Genomic DNA, 17604 nt, shown 5'->3' on the forward strand with positions numbered 1-17604 from the left:
AAGTTTAAAGTGATAATTGGTAGTCTTACTAAAAGGTTAATTGTGATGACATTAACGTGATTCGCCTTGTTAGACAAAACTCTAGAAATGAAAAGGTGATAATAAAAAGTAAAGCGAATGCAATTGAAGTGTTACGAAATAAATCTAAACTTACTAAACCTACAAAGATCCAGCCTGATCAAACTGTGACGCAACGTGAATATCTGAAATATATCAGAGATGAATTGAAGAGACGTACTAGCAATGGGGTGACAGATCTAGCCATCAAGTATATTCATGGTCAGCCAAAAATAGTAGGCCGGACAGACAAAAAAACTGAGTTCACCTATAAATTAACCTGGCAATGAAATAAGGAATTTGATATCAACACTTTATGAACTTAGAATATTATACACAAACATACAGTCAGTGACTACAAAACTGGACTTATTCTATTAAGTCGGTGTTGAAAAGACCGGACTTATTGCCTGACGCCTGGAACGGGCGGTACAGAGAGGTGTTACCGGCTCGTTGGTCGCTTCCTCCGATGCTGACGACTCTTGACATGGTTCCACCGGAGGCTCTCCTCCACATTCTGGATGAGCGATAGCTTCAGAGTATGAAACGCCCGCTGGCATTAAGTCTGGCACCACGTCTGGGTCCCAACGTCTGTTATCTAACTGCGAGTCGCACAATCGTAATCTGATTTGGTCGATGTGTTTTGTTATCACACAGTCCAGATGTGGTACATATATTTTGTATAATACTTGTCCGACTTTTCTCTTAACTATTCCTTCAATCCAAATTTTTTTATTATTACTTATATTTTTAGTAACCCAAACCGTTTCGTTCTCTTTAAAGCTCTGTCTTTTTGTACCTTTATAATGTTTAGCCTGTAAGGACTGGTTGTGTTCGACGGTTCGAGTGAGTGCTGTGGGTGAGGGAGACGATGACGAAGCTAATGCTGCCGAGTTTAAGAGGTCCAGCCGTGAACGCAACGTACGTCCATACACTAATTCCGCGGGCGACTTTTCGGTGGTACTGTTTTTAGAGTTTCGATAGTCGAATAGAAATTTAGCCAGCTTTTCTGCAATATTTTTTTTATTACAACCCTGTAAAATTATACTTTTGAGCCCCCGTTTAATAATTTTCACAAAGCTCTCAGCTTGTCCATTGCTAGCGGGATGATATGCAGGTGATAACATATGTTTTATACCATTAACCAGACAAAAGTGCTTAAATTCATGAGAGGTAAAAGACGTACCATTATCACTCACCAATGTGTGTGGAATTCCGAACCGCGACATAAAATCGTATAATTTAGTAATCAAAGCTTTTGAATTGTAAGAAGAAGTCATATCGTAACACTCGACCCATTTACTGTAAGCGTCTACAATAACTAAAAACATAAAGTTGTTAACCGGCCCCAGAAAATCTAAATGAATTCTATAAAATGGAAGCGGCGGTAGTGGCCAGGGTGCAAGCGGCGCATGTTTCGGTGCGGGGCGTAGCTGTGCGCACACGCTGCACGCCGCCGCCAGCTGCTCCAGCGCTCTGTCCACACCCGGGAACCACAGCCGCTTGCGAGCTTCCGCTTTCATTTTCACGACCCCGAAATGTGAGCTGTGCATTTCTTTACACACTGTCTCTCGCAACGTAATCGGAATAACTACTTTATGTCCCCGCATCAGACATCCGTTTTCGTATGATAGTTGATTTCGGCAATTAAAGTAAGGTTTCAAATTAACATCGTTAATTTTCCGTGGCCACCCGTTTAATACATAACTCTTGACTCGCGACAAGCAATCGTCTGTAGCGGTTTCACGCCTCAGGTCGCTCAGCGTCACCGGTAGATCACCGTCGATAACAAAATTAACATAAGCCGCCCTCTCGTCACAATTGACGAGCTCGTCTGACATACCTTCCCGTGGTGGCATACTTGTATTGGTAACCTCACAAGCCCTAGATAAATAATCCGCTATGTTCTGCTTGCTACTTATATACTCGATACTATAATTATAAGCGGCCAAAAACATAGCGTATCGTTGGAGACGGTTAGCGGATATTTCGGGGATCCCTTTGTGAAGTCCGAATATGGCCAGCAGGGGTTTATGGTCTGTCCTTAACACGAAGGGTTGCGACCTACCGTATAAATACTGGTGGAACCGTCTTACGCCAAAAATAATAGCTGTCGCTTCCTTTTGGATCTGTGCGTAATTCTTTTCCGCCGGTGAAAGCGTTCGAGAAGCGTAAGATATCGGCCTTTCTATCATATCCTTATCGATTTGAGATAATACAGCTCCTAGCCCCGTCGGCGACGCATCAACGGTCAAAATAATCCTAGCGTTCGGGTTAAAGTGCGCCAAAGTCCTATCAGACGATAAAATATTTTTTACTTTTATAAATGCGTTATCGTGAGCCGTGGTCCATTCCCACTTCGTGTTTTTATTTAATAAATTATACAATGGACTCAACACAGATGATGCGTCGGGTATGAAATTCCTATAATAATTCGTAAGTCCCAAAAACGACTGTAATTGTGACATGCTCTCCGGCTTAGTAGCTTGTAATATAGCATTTACTTTTTCAGGTGATGTCCTAATCCCGTTTTTGTCTACTATGTGGCCAAGATATGAAATTTCATCTTTAAAAAAATCACATTTACTTTTTTGAACTGTCAGCCCAGCGTCATCCAATCGCTGAAGCACGGTGATTAAACGCTGTCTGTGCTGGTCGTCATCATTGGCAGTTATTAATATGTCATCTAATAGGAAAATGATACCGTCTATTCCGGCGAGCAAGCACTCCATTGCTCTTTGAAAAATGGCTGGTGCGCTTGCCAGCCCAAAAACCAAACGAGTGAAATTAAAAAGACCGCGATGTGTATTAATGCATGTGAGGTTTTGCGACTCCTCGCATAGCCTAAGCTGATTGTATGCCATAGACAAGTCAATTTTACTAAACTTAATGCCCCCATACAGCTTAGATAATAAGTCATTTACAGTAGGCAAGGGGTACTGATCTATTATTAACTGTTTGTTAATTGTAACCGAGTAATCGGCGCATAAACGGATACTACCGTCTTTTTTCAACACCGGTACCACAGGCGATGCGTACTCCGAGTGTTCCACCGGTTTTAAAATACCTAACCCTAATAGTCGATCTAGTTCTTTATCTATTTTTTCTTTTAATGCATAAGGCACCGGTCTAGCTTTAAGAAATATTGGCTTTACATCTGGCTTCAAATGCAATTTAATTGTATATTTATTAAACGACCCGAGACTATCAGAAAAAACCTTAGGAAACATTTTAAATAAATCTTCCGCAACATTAAAATCACTTCCTTTAAGCGCATGCGTGTAAACAGCGTGCACAGGTGCGCTCGAGTGCGTCATCACTAACTCGAGGTCGAATTCCCGTATGAAATCGCGCCCAAGCAGCGATGGACCGTCATATCGTACGACAAACACAGACAAGACTCGCGTGCGCTCTTTATACGATATTGGCAACAAAACCACGCCCACAGTTTCAATGTTTCCGCCGTTATAGTTAAACAATTTTTTATTGGTGACTGACAACGGTAATCGTTTGAAATACAACACATATGTTTTGTAGGAAATAACGCTTACAGCTGATCCACTATCTATTTCAAACTCTAAAACCAGCCCACCGATCCGAACGCTTTCTGTCATCGGCCTGCCCGTCACACATCGAATATTGTATAAGCACTCACCGTCGTCTCCGTCATCCACAGTACCTTCCCCGACGTACTTCACCTTCGCGTCGTTAGGACACATTTTATACAAATGACCTTTGTTGTTACACTTTTTACACTTGTAACTTTTATAGCGACACTGGTTAGATTTATGATTAGTAAACCCGCACACACTACACTTTTCCTTCTTGGAGATGTTGAACACGCCATCCGGAACCATCACGGCGCTGCCACACGCACTCGGCGCCACCAACGACGACGCCCGGCGCGCACAGCACACGCTTTCTGCCAAATCTATGGCTTTCGCCAAGGTCAGCTCCCGCTGATCCTGGGCAAACAACTTGTCCCTCTCGTGTCCCGCTGCCATGCCCATGATAAACCTATCTAGCAAGGCCTCTTCCAAATTCTTGAAAGCACAGTGTGCGGCTAACCCCCTTAACCGGGCCGCCCACTGAGTGTGGCTTTCACCTGTGCGCTGAGTTGCGGAGTAGAAAATGGATTTCTCCGCAAACCCGAACCTTTTCGGTGTAAAATGCTCGTCGAGGAGTGTAATTATTTCATCGTAACGCAATTCTTCCACCTTACGAGGTAGCGCCAGGTCACTAACTAGGTTAAAACTCGCTTCACTTAACGCACTTAACAAAATGGCCCGTCTCTTGATAGTTAATTTGTCATTTTCGTTATTTATCTCGTTCGCTATAAACCATTGGTTTATGCGGCATTTGTAGCTTCTCCACTCTTGTGTTAGGTGATCGAAAGTGGAAAGAACACCAAATACTCCTCCAGTGGCCATTTTCAACGCCTACGTAAGTTCGTTCGTCGCCACGTGTTAGATACTTAAACAGAGCGGGTACACGTCAATCAAACAAGCTAGTTAGTTGCACACTGATTTATTGACAGCTGATCCTTATACTTATAGTGCGCGGTAAGCGCATACACAACATCCAACATCCTTGCAAGAATAAACTTACTTAAACCGTCCATAATCATACTCACTGAAACATGGTTGAAGTCAGTAATACCCAATTCATTAATAAATATTCCTGGTTTTGACATTTACAGAGATGATAGATTGGATAAAAGGAGCGGAGGTGTTGCCATCTATTTCTAACCAAGTACCTCTTATGACATCTAAAAAAAATGTCCAATTTAAGACAAAATGTGTGGACGTTGAGGTTTAGAATCATAAAATGCTAATATGTGTGGTATACCGTTCAAATAATTCAACGATAGAGCAGGATAACCTATTGTTTTACAATTTAAATCTGGCTAGCAGGTCAAACACAGTTATCATAATTGGTGATTTTAATTTTGGTGGAGTTAATGGCCACTTCAGGAGTGTGGATATTTATTACCAAAGGAAATAAACTTTCTACAATGGTACCGAGATAGTACTCTGTATGAATTGGTAGACAGACCCACAAGATTCCGTGTTGGAAATCAGCCTTCGTTTCTCGACTTTCTCGAATTCTTATAAACGATGAATGTTTTGTGGCTTATATTGAACACGAAGCTGCCATCAAAAGAGTGATCACACATGTCTAATATCCAATGTACAGTTGCAAATTCATACACACAATAGCCAGAACAAGAAAATCAAAAGAAATTATCATAAGGCGAACTTTGATAAAATCAGTGTAGAGATAAATACCTTATTTTCTGAATTTTTGGACACCAAAAGTTGCCCTGACAGAAAGATCAATACTATGTACTTAGCAATAAAGAATTAACCACCATGCACCTCAAATTAGAATGAAAGTGGGATATCAAAATAAGCCATGCATTAAAAAATATATGAAAGAACTAATAATACATTAAAGGTTTGCGTGAAAGAGATATACCAGTATGGGTACGGAAGAAAGATTAATAATAAGCTCATAAAATTTAGTAGAAAATCACGAGCGACATATGAAAGGAACCTACTAGAGGCTGGATAAAAAAAAAATTCTATTCCTACATTAGGCATTAGACCACTTCAAAAATTGACGTACCCAGCATATTACGTAACGGTCAGGGTCAACTTGTGACGCAACCTAAAGAAGTATCGGAGGCCTTTGCAGAACAGTTTTCCAGCGTGTTTGTTGCTGAACCGCTTGATGAAGCTCCTACCTTAGATCCGTGCCTTTGTGTTTCGGAATCTGTTGAAGACATCAGAATCTCAAATAATAAAGTACAAGCTGCCATAAAAGACTTGAAAGAAGATACATCACCGGGACCTGATGAGATTCCTGTACTTATTTTAAAGAAATGCGATATTACTGGACGATTTGTACATTTAATGCAGACGTCATACTATAGCGGTGTTTTGCCAAAACTATGGAAAACTGCAACGGTAATCCCGGTATTTAAAAAAAGGGAGAAGTTGGAACCGAGAAACTAAAGGTCCATAAGATTGACGAGTATGGTATGCAAAGTAATGGAAAAAATAGTTGTCAAACATATCCGACAGTTCTTCAGCAGACTTCTGTCCTCGTAGATCTACAACATCAAATCTTTTGTCTGACCTTTCTTCTTGGGTTTACAACAGTTTTAATATCCAGGACCCAATTGATGTAATATACCAAGACTACAAAAAAGCATTTGATAAAGTACTCACAGGAAGACTTTTACAAAAACTAGAATTTATTGGAGTATGGGGTAAATTAGTAAATGGATAGAAAGCTTTTTATGACAAAGAATATTTCGAGTGAAAATTAGTAGTTTAAAACTGAGCGGGGCCTCGTATTCCTTTGTGCCTCGTCCAACACACATGAGCGTGGTTATGGTAGTCTGGACAGCGTATCGGCTTAACAGTTCTCCGCGGACCTCACGAACTCGACCGTGAAGAAGTCGTAAGCGGCCAATGTCATGGCGTAGCGCTGTAGTCTACTCGCGGCTGTAGTAGGAATACCTTTATTTTTTCCAAAGATATAACTGAGAGGCTTGTAATCGCTGCGGAGTACAAAGCGTCGGCCATATAGATACTGGTGATGCTTAGTTACACCGAAAACTTTAGCCAAGGCCTCCTTGTCGAGCTGGGAGTAGTTGCGTTCTGTGACGTAGAGCGTGCGAGAAGCGCAGCTGACGGGACGCTCACGACCGTCCACGCGGCGCTGCGTCAGAACCCCACCCAGCCTGTAGGCGCTGCTGTCCACGGCCAGGATGAGCGGCAGCTCTGGGTCGTAGTGAGCGAGTACCGGAGCGCTACTTAATAGCTCTTTTATTTTGATAAAAGCCTGGTCGCACTTGTGTGTCCACACCCATTTGACATCTTTTTTAATAAATCACATAAAGGTTTTAAATTTAAAATCTCACTTATATTATATACCAACTTAGCATAGAAATTGACGAGTCCTATAAAGGCCTGTTCAGACCTAAGCGGTATTCGCTACCGTCTGCGGCAGAGAAAACCCAGTGGGTATGCGGTAATATTACTGTTCAGATCTAAGCGGTATTCGCTACCGTCTGCGGCAGAGAAAACCCAGTGAATATGCGTTAATATTACTGTTCACACGAAAACGGATTTCGCTATCCTTGTGGGTAGAATAACGCGCGGTAGTCGAGTTTCGCTCAGAGAGGTAAGAAATTTGCGCCAGTTAGTCATTTCTGAGTCGCCAAAGAATATACACGTCAGTCACGTTGTAATTTCTGCAGAGCATCTGATTTTAGTGATGGATAGTGATGAAGAGGAAGTTTTACTTTTATTAGCCTTAATTGACTCACCAGTCAAGAAAAGAATTTGGATCCATGACATCAATAGACAACACCGAATTCATGGGGAATTCCACACTTTATATCCAAGATTAAGATTGGATGAAGATCGGTTTTTTAATGCATTCAGAATGACGACTGAGAACTTTGATGAAATATTAAATATAATAAAGGAAAATATCAGCAAATCATTCACTAAATATCGAGAACCCATATGCCCTGAAGAACGCTTAGCAATAACGTTGAGGTAAGGAAAACAAATTTGAATATTAATTGACGAAAATCTTTATTTTAGATAACTAGGAAGGAACTTTGATTTTTTACAATATTAACACAACTTTTATCTTAACCTAAAACCTTCTTATTAGATTTCTGAGTGTTTCTGTTGATCGTAATCTATTTCGTGTTCGTAATCGAGACCTTCTCCAGTCAGTGAAGGTGCTAGAGGTGATAGAGCATTATCTTGAATACAACGCAGAGCAGACTGCAGTTCAGAATCATTAGTAGACTGGGGACTACGAGAATAACATGATTGTTGAGACATACAACGATCATTTTGGCTTGTGTTAGGCTCACTACGAGAATAACATGATTGTTGAGACATACAACGATCATTTTGGCTTGTGTTAGGCTCACTACGAGAATAACATGATTGTTGAGACATACAACGATCATTTTGGCTTGTGTTAGGCTCAGTGGTGTAGTAAGATCGCAGTGTTGTTTCTCGTTGTAGACTACGTTCTTGCTCTTCTTCCAATTCCGCTTCCATCATAACTTGAGCTATTTTCATTTTTGTTATAATTTTACGTCGCTCAGAAAACCTGTCTATTGTTTTTGCATATCCAAGCATAACATGTTCAATCGACGATAATTTATCTGATTTTGTATTCAAGTACGTAATCACTTTATCAACAGGATGTTCGTTAACAGAAGTCCTTTTCCTGGAACCCGAACGTGAAGTATAACGTTCGGATGATGCTACTGAACTTGACCGTTGTGTTGAATTTTCATTATAAGATTCGGGTTCAGTAATATTTTGGGTATCAGATACGCTTTCTTCTTCTCTTGCCACATTAGTATCAGTTGGAGCAAATCCTATGTGATCTTTTAAAAATTCCATTGAAGATGCCCACTGCCATTTGCTGTAACGACTGTAAGATTTAAACGCACTTTGGCCTGTAGTGGTTTTTGTAGTTTTTAAATATTTACCATAAGTGTCCCGTAGATTTTTCCATTTCATTTTGGCTTCATCGCCTGTAAAAAATATAGTTTATTTATAATCTATTCAATTACTTTTATTCATTAGTTATACTTAGACCAGTTTAAAACCCTGAATTTGTTTAGGTTAGTAAGGTGATAAATACTGAGGAATCTTAAAAACCAAATTTTTAATAAAAATGGCTTAGGGCGTGGACCCATGTCTACGGAGCGGCGCCGTTCGCCGTGCAACGGTATGGCATCGCCACCGGCGGACGGCGCGACGCCGTGCCGCACCACGGTACCGCGAACGGTGCGCCGTCCATTGCCCCTCATTCGATCGAATCAACAGCGAAATATCGACTGAAAGGGGCAATGGATGGCGGGTCCACGCCCTTAGACCTTGAGTAAAAAAGCTTATTAAATATTATTTTTTTTGCAGATTTTTAGCAAGTGGAGATTCATTTCGCTGTATTGCAAACAGTTATAGAGTAGGTTGCTCAACTGTCGCAGAAATTGTTGATGAAGTTTGTGATGTTATTTGGACTACATTACAACCCATATACATGAAGCCTCCTACAGAAGAAATGTGGAACTTAACATCTGAAGAGTTTTATAATATGTGGCAATTCCCCAATTGCCTCGGCAGTATTGATGGAAAACATGTCACTATCGTTTGTCCGCCTAATTCAGGCAGCAATTATTTTTGCTACCTCAAAAAATTTTCTGTCGTCCTTATGGCAATAGTAGGACCACACTATAATTTTTTATGTATCGATGTTGGAGGTTTTGGAAAAAATAGCGACGGTGGAATTTTCGAAAACTCTGTCATGGGAAGGAGGTTTAATAATGGGACTATGAATGTTCCAAGGCCTAAACTATTGCCAAGAACTAATGACGTCACACCTCATGTGTTAATAGGAGATGAGGCATTCCGATTGCAAGCACATGTAATGAAACCATTCAATCAAAGAGTTTCTAGGGTTGATAGAAGAAAGGAAGAATACAATAAGCGCCTATGCCGAGCTAGACGCGTTGTTGAAAATGCATTTGGATTACTGGCTCAAAAATGGCGAATATATTTCAAACCCATGCACCTAAAAGTGTCTTCAGCTAAAAAAGTGATAAAAGCAACATGTGTACTCCATAATTATTTACGCTCTAAAACTTGCAATACCCCGTACTTGCAAAATATGTATTTTACTACTCAACAAAATAATGCAATGAACAATGAATATCAAAATTTTGAAACTTTGCAACTTTCAGGCGATAGGGTACGTACACAATTTGTCAACTTCTTTAATGGCGGTAGTCGTATTTAGTACAGAATTGAAAGATAATATAATAATATAATAAAAGATAAAAACTTACCACTTATGTTACATTTTTCTCCTATCTCATCCCATATTTTATTTTTCATAAATATATTTTTATAATCCGTAAGTGACATATCATACAAAACTGGATTGCACTTCACCATCTCAATAAATGAATCGTTATTCGTTCGTTTCGATGACGCCATGTTGCAAACGCGTCCTTTCGCTAAGGAATATCGTGCGTAACTGTTGTCATGTTAACCCCGCTTGCGGAGTGAGGGGCGATATGCATGCCGCTACTCCCGCGCAGTATGTACCTCTACCCACAGCGGCAGCGAATATCGCTCAGGTCGCTCTAGCCGCGGTACTTGATACCAAATCCTGAGCGAAACCCGCGCGGTATGTACCTCTACCCACAGCGGCAGCGAATATCGCTCAGGTCGCTCTAGCCGCGGTACTTAATACTAAATACCTGAGCGAAACCCGCGCGGTATGTACCTCTACCCACAGTGGCAGCGAATATCGCTCAGGTTTGAATAGGCCTTAAAACTCCTCAATTGTGTTATGTCAGTAGGCTGTGGCGCGTCGACGATTGCTTTTATTTTCTTGGTGTCTGTATGCAAACCAAATTTATTTAATTTAATTTTATATTCTAAATATGTAACACTGTCCTTAAAAAATTGGTATTTATTAAAATTAATACGAAGACCGTTATCTTTCAGTCTCTGTAGAACAACTCTTAAATTTTTAAGATGAGTATCACTATCTTTACCCATAATACAAATGTCATCAGCGAATATGGCAGTAGACGGCAGCCTGTTGAGTGTCTCCTCCATAATTTTCTGGAAGTTTTCCGGTATACACTTGATACCGAACGGCACTCGACGGTATACAAATGTCCCCACATGCGTTGTTCACTCCTCATGAAGGAGATACTGCTGAAATGCGTTAGATAAGTCAAGTTTCGTATACTGCTCGCCCCCTGCTAAAATTGAAAATATTTCTTTTATCCGTGGCAATGGATATTGAAAATCCTTAAGTATCAGATTTAGCGTGATTTTATAGTCACCACATATGCGAATATCTCTCCACAGTATTTCTTGTTTTTATATGAGCTTGATTATAAGCTTCCTCACTAGGTGTTGGGGGACGTAAAAAAGGTGTTAATAAATATGTCCTGCATGGATACCCACTATCTCCCAGTAGGTAGTCACTACCATACACTCCACTTTCAAAATTAGCCCGAATGTGGGAGTCATTAATTATTGTTGTGTCATGAACAGAGCCAAGCCACCGACAGATAACATCTAATATTTTTAAATTTACGTCACGTATTACTTGGACATTCAAGGAGAAATATCCTTTCCTGTTTCTGTAAAGCTCTGCACGTGGACCACCAGGCGACTGTTATATGTGTACAGTCAACAAAACCAATAACATTTGGAAAAGAACTAATATTATAAAATTCACTCTTTATCCTATTGCGATCTTGGTGTGTATTGGGCATAGAAATAAACTGTGGCCTGAGTTCTGCTATAGCTGCAGATACTTTTTTTTTATAATTCTACAAGCTGTAGATTTGTGAATCCTTATATGATCAGCAACAGTAATTTGGAAAGCTCCACTTACGAAATAGCTGATTGTCAGTAAAACTTGTTTTAAAGCACTTAAAGAATGATTCCTTAAAGTGAAGGGTTTTATTTTCGGCTCTAACAAGTTCACCAATAATGTAACAAGAGTTTTTGTTAGGCGGTATTTACTTTTGAATTATTCGTCATTATAGAATTTAAAAGGATTCATTCTATGCTTAAAAGTTCGCCTCCTTTCATCTTTATCACTGCTAGATGTGTTGATGCTCATGCTTACATCCGAAAAAGACATCAGTGCAACCTACATCATCATCATCATAACAGCCTATACAGCCCACTACTGGACATAGGCCTCCACAAGTTTACGCCAAAAATAACGTGAACTCATGTGTTTTGCCCATAGTCACCACGCTGGGCAGGCGGGTTGGTGACCGCAGTACTAGCATTGTCGCACCGAAGACGCTGCTGCCCGTCTTCGGCCTGTGTATTTCAAAGCCAGCAGTTGGATGGTTATCCCGCCACCGGTCGTAAATCCAACCATTTGTTCGTCTACAGTACAAATTTAATATGGTCTATAATATTTTCCACAATTTAATACAAATTTATCCCAAATTTCTCGGTTCAGAGCAAATCTATCAAGTTTCCGACGTTGTTTACGAGTATCTTTGTCATCAAATCTAAGATATTTCAATAAAAACTGAAATCTGTGAGAAGACATAGTAGCTTTGAATACTGTAACGCAAAATTCTTCACCCCGCAACTCGTTCACATCTACTTTAGATTGCTTCCTGTACCCTGATATAAAGAGTAAACCAATTAAAACTTTAATTTCAACAATATCGGTTTTGCCATGATAAGTAAGAAGATTTTCTATATTAGCACATACACGATCGATTTCTTTATTAGTATGAACAACAATTATATTCTCCAATAACGCCAGGTAAATGAATTGTTTGCCTGGTTTGTGATAGACGACGTACGGCAGGTTTTAACTCCATTTGATTTTATTGTCCCCTTGTCCCCTTAAAATCGAAACTGGTCGACCACCGGTCGGCTTTTGTTCAATCCGCCGTCTCTTTTTAGGACGTCGTAGATTACTGGTAGATGGCTGGTAAATATCGTAATCCGGATCGTCATCATCCTCACTTTCTGACAAAGATGAAGTTTTATAATTTTCACCTTCACTTTCCCCGTGGTCTTCATCAGTAATCTCGTCATCAGTTGTTTCGTCGTTAAAAAGTACAGTAGAATTTCTCTTTCGTTTACTCATCTAAAACAAATATCACAATTTACGAAACTATTCATAATGTCTTTGAAAATATTTTATATGTCAATATATATAACTTTTGCATGCATATAAATACATTAATTTACATAAGTTTATAAATATTTTGAGCTAAAATTGTAATCATAAATTATTACTTACGATAAATAAAAAAAAACATATGATCCGAGAAAAAACTCTTGAACACTTGACTGACTACACTTAACTGGCACACTGGGTTAAAAGTACCCACAGCGTTTCGCGCTCACTGCGTAGTAACAACTGAATCTCACCAACGGCTACTGAACACGCTTCCTCAAGGTCTCAACAAAACATCGCTGGCGGGGAAAACCCTTTGTTAAATATACATAAAGAATTATAGCGAAATAAAATTTTGGGGTGGGTACTTTTTACCCAGTGTGCTTGTCAGGGGTTAAAAATAAATAAAATTCTCTTATTTACCCTGTTTTTATTGAGACATTTTATTTTTAAGATATTTGGAGAAGATTTTTTAAATGTAGCTATTCTTATTTTGCTAATCTTGTCCGATAAGTTACCTTTAAAATATTTGTCTGATATATCTTCGTAATTAAGAAAATCACAATTTTATTTTTATTTTGACCCGGGCATGAATCTGAGTACAAAATTAAATTTCTTATCAATTTTCTCTCATCGACATCTTGTATATATTTGTTTAAAATTAGTAATTAGTGTTAAAGTATGCGTATCTCTGCGTAATATCAAGAGTATTAAGGAGGAACATGAGGCAAACCTGGCGGCGACCTTGAAAGTGTTACTTCTGTAGTTAGAATCTTTCGATCTTTTTCGTTTTATGGCTTGTTTCGAAGACATAGCTACTAGCCATTCTTTTTTTCTTTGTTGTGATAATTTCCAATAATATTCAAAAATATCTCTCTTTTTCTCCACATTTATATGGACAGTTTTTTTCCTATGCAAGGATACGGTTTTATTTCTTTTTCCTTCACAAGTGTACCATCTTTCTTGACATGTTGCTCACCCTTCGATTTTGCTTCTTTTTTTTCTTTTCTATTTTAATCCTTCACTCCCTACTTTTCCATCTTCTGTATTTGATCTTTTCTGCTTTCTTTTCTTTTTTTTCTGATTTGGGTCACTAGAAGTAGTTGAAGAACTGTCTGTATCCTTCCACGATGTTGAATCCCATACAAAATCTTCATCTTCGTTTAAAAAATCTACATAATTCTTCTTTAACTCGGTTTGTTTTCTTTTCTTTTTTTCTTTGTCTCAAGCTTTTCTTTCTGTTTCCATGTCCTTTTTCACATTGCCATCTTCTAAAGATTGTCTTAAAATCTCCATGTCTTTTTCTGCATTATCGTCTTCTAACGATTTTCTTAGTTTTTCCATATCGTTTTAAATCTCAGCTTTTAATTAACTGTTTATCATAAGCGACAATCTTTTAAGACTTTGGTAGATTAAAAATGTTTTAAACGACGTCTGTAGATATATAAAGGAAAGGTAAAATTGTTTGAAGCGTCACTCTGGGTGGAAATCAGTTGCAGGCTAAATAGTTTAACCGACATTCCTCATAGAATTTGGATGCAGGCAAAATGTTTGAAGCGAAGTCAGACCGTGTAAGTAATGGCAGGCAAAATGTTCTAAGCGCCATCACACGGTATAATCAGTGGAAGGCTAAATGTTTGAACCAACATTGGACTGTAAATTTGGGTTAGTAAAATTAGCTTATATCAAGAGTGAGTATAACGACGTCAGGTTTAAGTCCGTCATCGAAAAAAAAAACTATAAATTTATGTCGGATAATACACTGGCCCTTAGAATTGAATCCTAAAATAGCTTTGTCTCAAGCGCCAAAGTGCTCCGATTTAGACACTACTTGGCTCAATCGACGCAGAAAAATGCGCTGATTCTGAATATATACTTATAACCTTTTTGCCTTTCACCCCTCGATATATATATATATATATATATATTTATATTTATTATTTATAAAACAATTTGGACAAAAAACCCTTATGCAATTAAATAAATATTTAAATATGAAACGATGTAAAAAAAACGTGCAAATACATAGCAACTCTCTAAGCACGCCATCTAGTGAGCCCGCAAGCTTCGCTAGACAAACCTCAATACTAGGATCTATAGCAATACTGCCGCTAGAACCAGATGTCGCTATGCAAAATATTTTTACTATGTTACAACGCCAGCACAAGCATTGTGAGCCCAACGTCCACAGAGCTGGCAGACTACCCAAAGTTCTGACGATGTCAAAAAATTGTGGTTTACATCATTACAATATAAGCAAATGGCATCTTCATCATTGCTCTTTTGTGTTTTGACTGACTGTTTGGTCTTTTGTTTATTTTTAGTATTTCTTTTGAGGCAAGGATCATTAGGATTGGATGTTTTCCCCGGCTTTTTCAAATTTTTGAGTTCATTTTTATAAGGAGTTGAGGTAATTATGGCTATTTTTCTTCGCCGGTATTGTTTCCTTTTTTTTTAGTTTGTTGAACAAAAGGAATTGGCAAAATATCACTATTGGGAATGCATTTTCGAAGCTAGACGTCAGATCACGACACGCTGCACGGATGGTTGGTTTAGGAGAATAAGAACATCCAAATTCAGGTTCGGGGACGGGTGTTTTAACCACTGTTGGTGTGACTGTTGTTGTTGAAGACAGACATGGTACTGCTTCAGATTGAAGACCTTCGGCATCTGATACCTTTTGTTGTTCTACATTCGACGAGTCTACAATATTTTGTATGTTCGTATCTCCAGCAGAAATGAAATCGGCATCAAAAAAATTATTTTGATTATATGGCCATATACCACATTTTCTGAATCCGTTAATGGCGGTAGACATTGTAGCTGCCTGAACGTATGCGTTATCAAATATTTCACTTATCTGAAATACAGTTACCACACGTCCAGGATGTGATCTCAACCAACCTGTAACAGCATGATCGTAATAAGTACTGAGTGGCTTCATAACTGCAACGTCTGCAGGCTGCATTTTATGTGTGCAGTGAGGGGGAAAGCAAAGTATAATTACTCCATTCTCACGAGCAAGATCAATTACTTCTAAATTTTGAATGTAACTAACATGACCATCTAAAAGCAGCAATACGTGGTTAATAGGAGTAGCTTCGAAAAGTTTGATGAAGTTTTTAAACCAAGTCAAAAATATTTCTGAAGTTATCCAGCCTCGAGGATTGCAAACTGCTACCGGTGCCTGATGGAGCATGACCTAAAAGTTCTGGTTTCATTCGTTGTCTCGGAAAAATCATCAGTGGAGGCATGTAGGTTCCAGCAGCGTTAAAACATATTTCTAATGTGATAGTCTATCCTCGTTCAGATGAGAACGAACCCACTTGTTTTCGTCCTTTCGTAGCTAATATTTTGCTTTTGGTTGTAGAAACAAGTCATCGCAGTTATATATTTTGTCAGGGGTCAATTGAAACTTACCGAAATATCTCCAAGCAACTGATAGAATTTACTTACGGCAACTTTCTTGAATCCCATTGTTCTAGCTGCTGATGTGGCTTCAGGTTAGCGAATTGATACATTTTAATGACGTTTTATAAAAAAAATTGAGCCAATCAACACCTGCCATTTTCTTATCAGTATTAAAATTGTGTGCCTTTCCATTTCTAACTGCCAATTGATATGCTAGATGTCTCAGTTCAATAGTTGTTAGTCCAAAATGACGCTCTTCCATATATTTCAGATACGCTTCTATTTCGTCTTCTTTTTTAGGTGTAAATATAGTTTTTTTCGGGCATAAAGGTAAACCAATAGTAACTTCACCACCTTCCTTCATTTTCTTAATATAGCACTCCAAAGTCACAGTATTGTGTTCCTTTGGTGAGTAAGGTGACCAGAGCTCTTGGGGGGATTGGGTCGGCAAAGCGCTTGCGATGCTTCTGGTGTTGCAGGCGTCTATAAGCTACTAAACTACTAAAAAAAACGTAGTCTGAGGCACTGCGTATGCAGAAGCAGCCTTTTTGTATCCCATCTCTTTGCTTAAAACTTTATCTATAGCTGTTTTCATAGTATCTGGCGACCACTCTCCTCTTTTGGTTTTTTTCTTGTAAGTACGTACCATGATTTTACCTAAAAAATAATAAACCAATGTTTTTTATTTAGAAATTTAAATGAACCCAGACCCACAACCCCATTTTTTGCCCCAATGCCCCATCATACCCTATACCCAATACCCCAGCTTGCCTCAAAAGGTAACATAAAAAAAAATTACTAATAAAATGTTTAATGTATTCATACAAACTACATACAATATCAAAATAAAGAATACTAGTGTCGCGCGTTAAAAAACATGTAATAAATATACGTAAATGTAATTAAGTTAAGAGAGCATAGAACAAGAGAATATTTATTATTTTTTAATGCGATTAAATCACAGAGAGGTAAATATATATTTAAAAAAAGTAAGCGAACAGATTGGATTGGAGAACAAAATTAAATTAGACTTATGGTGGTTATGTTTTATGGTGGCTTAAAAAGTCTGCACCCAAAATTGGTTGATTCACATCTGCTATAATAAAAGACTAACGGTAAGGTCGCCGTAAATTTAAATCTAAAATAAGAGTTTTTACACCATAGGTTTTTATTTCTGTCCCATTAGCTGCATAAAGTCTATACTCACTACACTTGTTACTAGAATAAGGTCTTTTAGTTGCTGGAATAACTGAAATATTCGCACCAGTGTCCACTAAAAAATTTAAACCACTGTTTTTGTCCATAACACATAGGCGTTTAGAAGTCGTAATGGTGCCAATCTCCGCCTCCGATTGCACCACTTTTAGTTTTCTTGATTATTCTTGTTCCAAGCACACGGCTCCA

At 38.6% G+C, this 17604-nt stretch overlaps 2 protein-coding genes across 3 annotated transcripts; both read right to left on the minus strand.

Annotated features, from left to right (window-relative positions):
- Positions 1-434: 434 nt before the first annotated feature.
- On the minus strand, positions 435-4633 carry LOC123666990 (uncharacterized protein K02A2.6-like). The gene has a single exon (XM_045601002.1). The coding sequence runs from the start codon at positions 4485-4487 to the stop codon at positions 435-437; it is 4053 nt and encodes a 1350-aa protein (XP_045456958.1). The 5' UTR covers positions 4488-4633.
- Positions 4634-7651: 3018 nt separating this feature from the next.
- Positions 7652-10168, minus strand: LOC123666865. Of its 2 annotated transcripts, XM_045600890.1 has the most exons (3): positions 9953-10168; positions 8060-8638; positions 7652-7999 (listed from the first exon to the last, which is right to left on the minus strand). In XM_045600890.1, exons 1-3 carry the CDS (start codon positions 10101-10103, stop codon positions 7749-7751), a joined length of 981 nt encoding a protein of 326 aa, XP_045456846.1. In that variant the 5' UTR covers positions 10104-10168; the 3' UTR covers positions 7652-7748. The 2 variants fall into 2 exon arrangements, with proteins under 2 accessions (XP_045456846.1, XP_045456845.1); XM_045600889.1 differs by having other exon boundaries at positions 7652-8638; positions 9953-10164.
- Between the last annotated feature and the right edge of the window lie 7436 nt (positions 10169-17604).

Source organism: Melitaea cinxia, chromosome 27, assembly GCF_905220565.1.
Source record: "Melitaea cinxia chromosome 27, ilMelCinx1.1, whole genome shotgun sequence".
In the NCBI taxonomy this organism is placed as follows: domain Eukaryota; kingdom Metazoa; phylum Arthropoda; class Insecta; order Lepidoptera; family Nymphalidae; genus Melitaea; species Melitaea cinxia.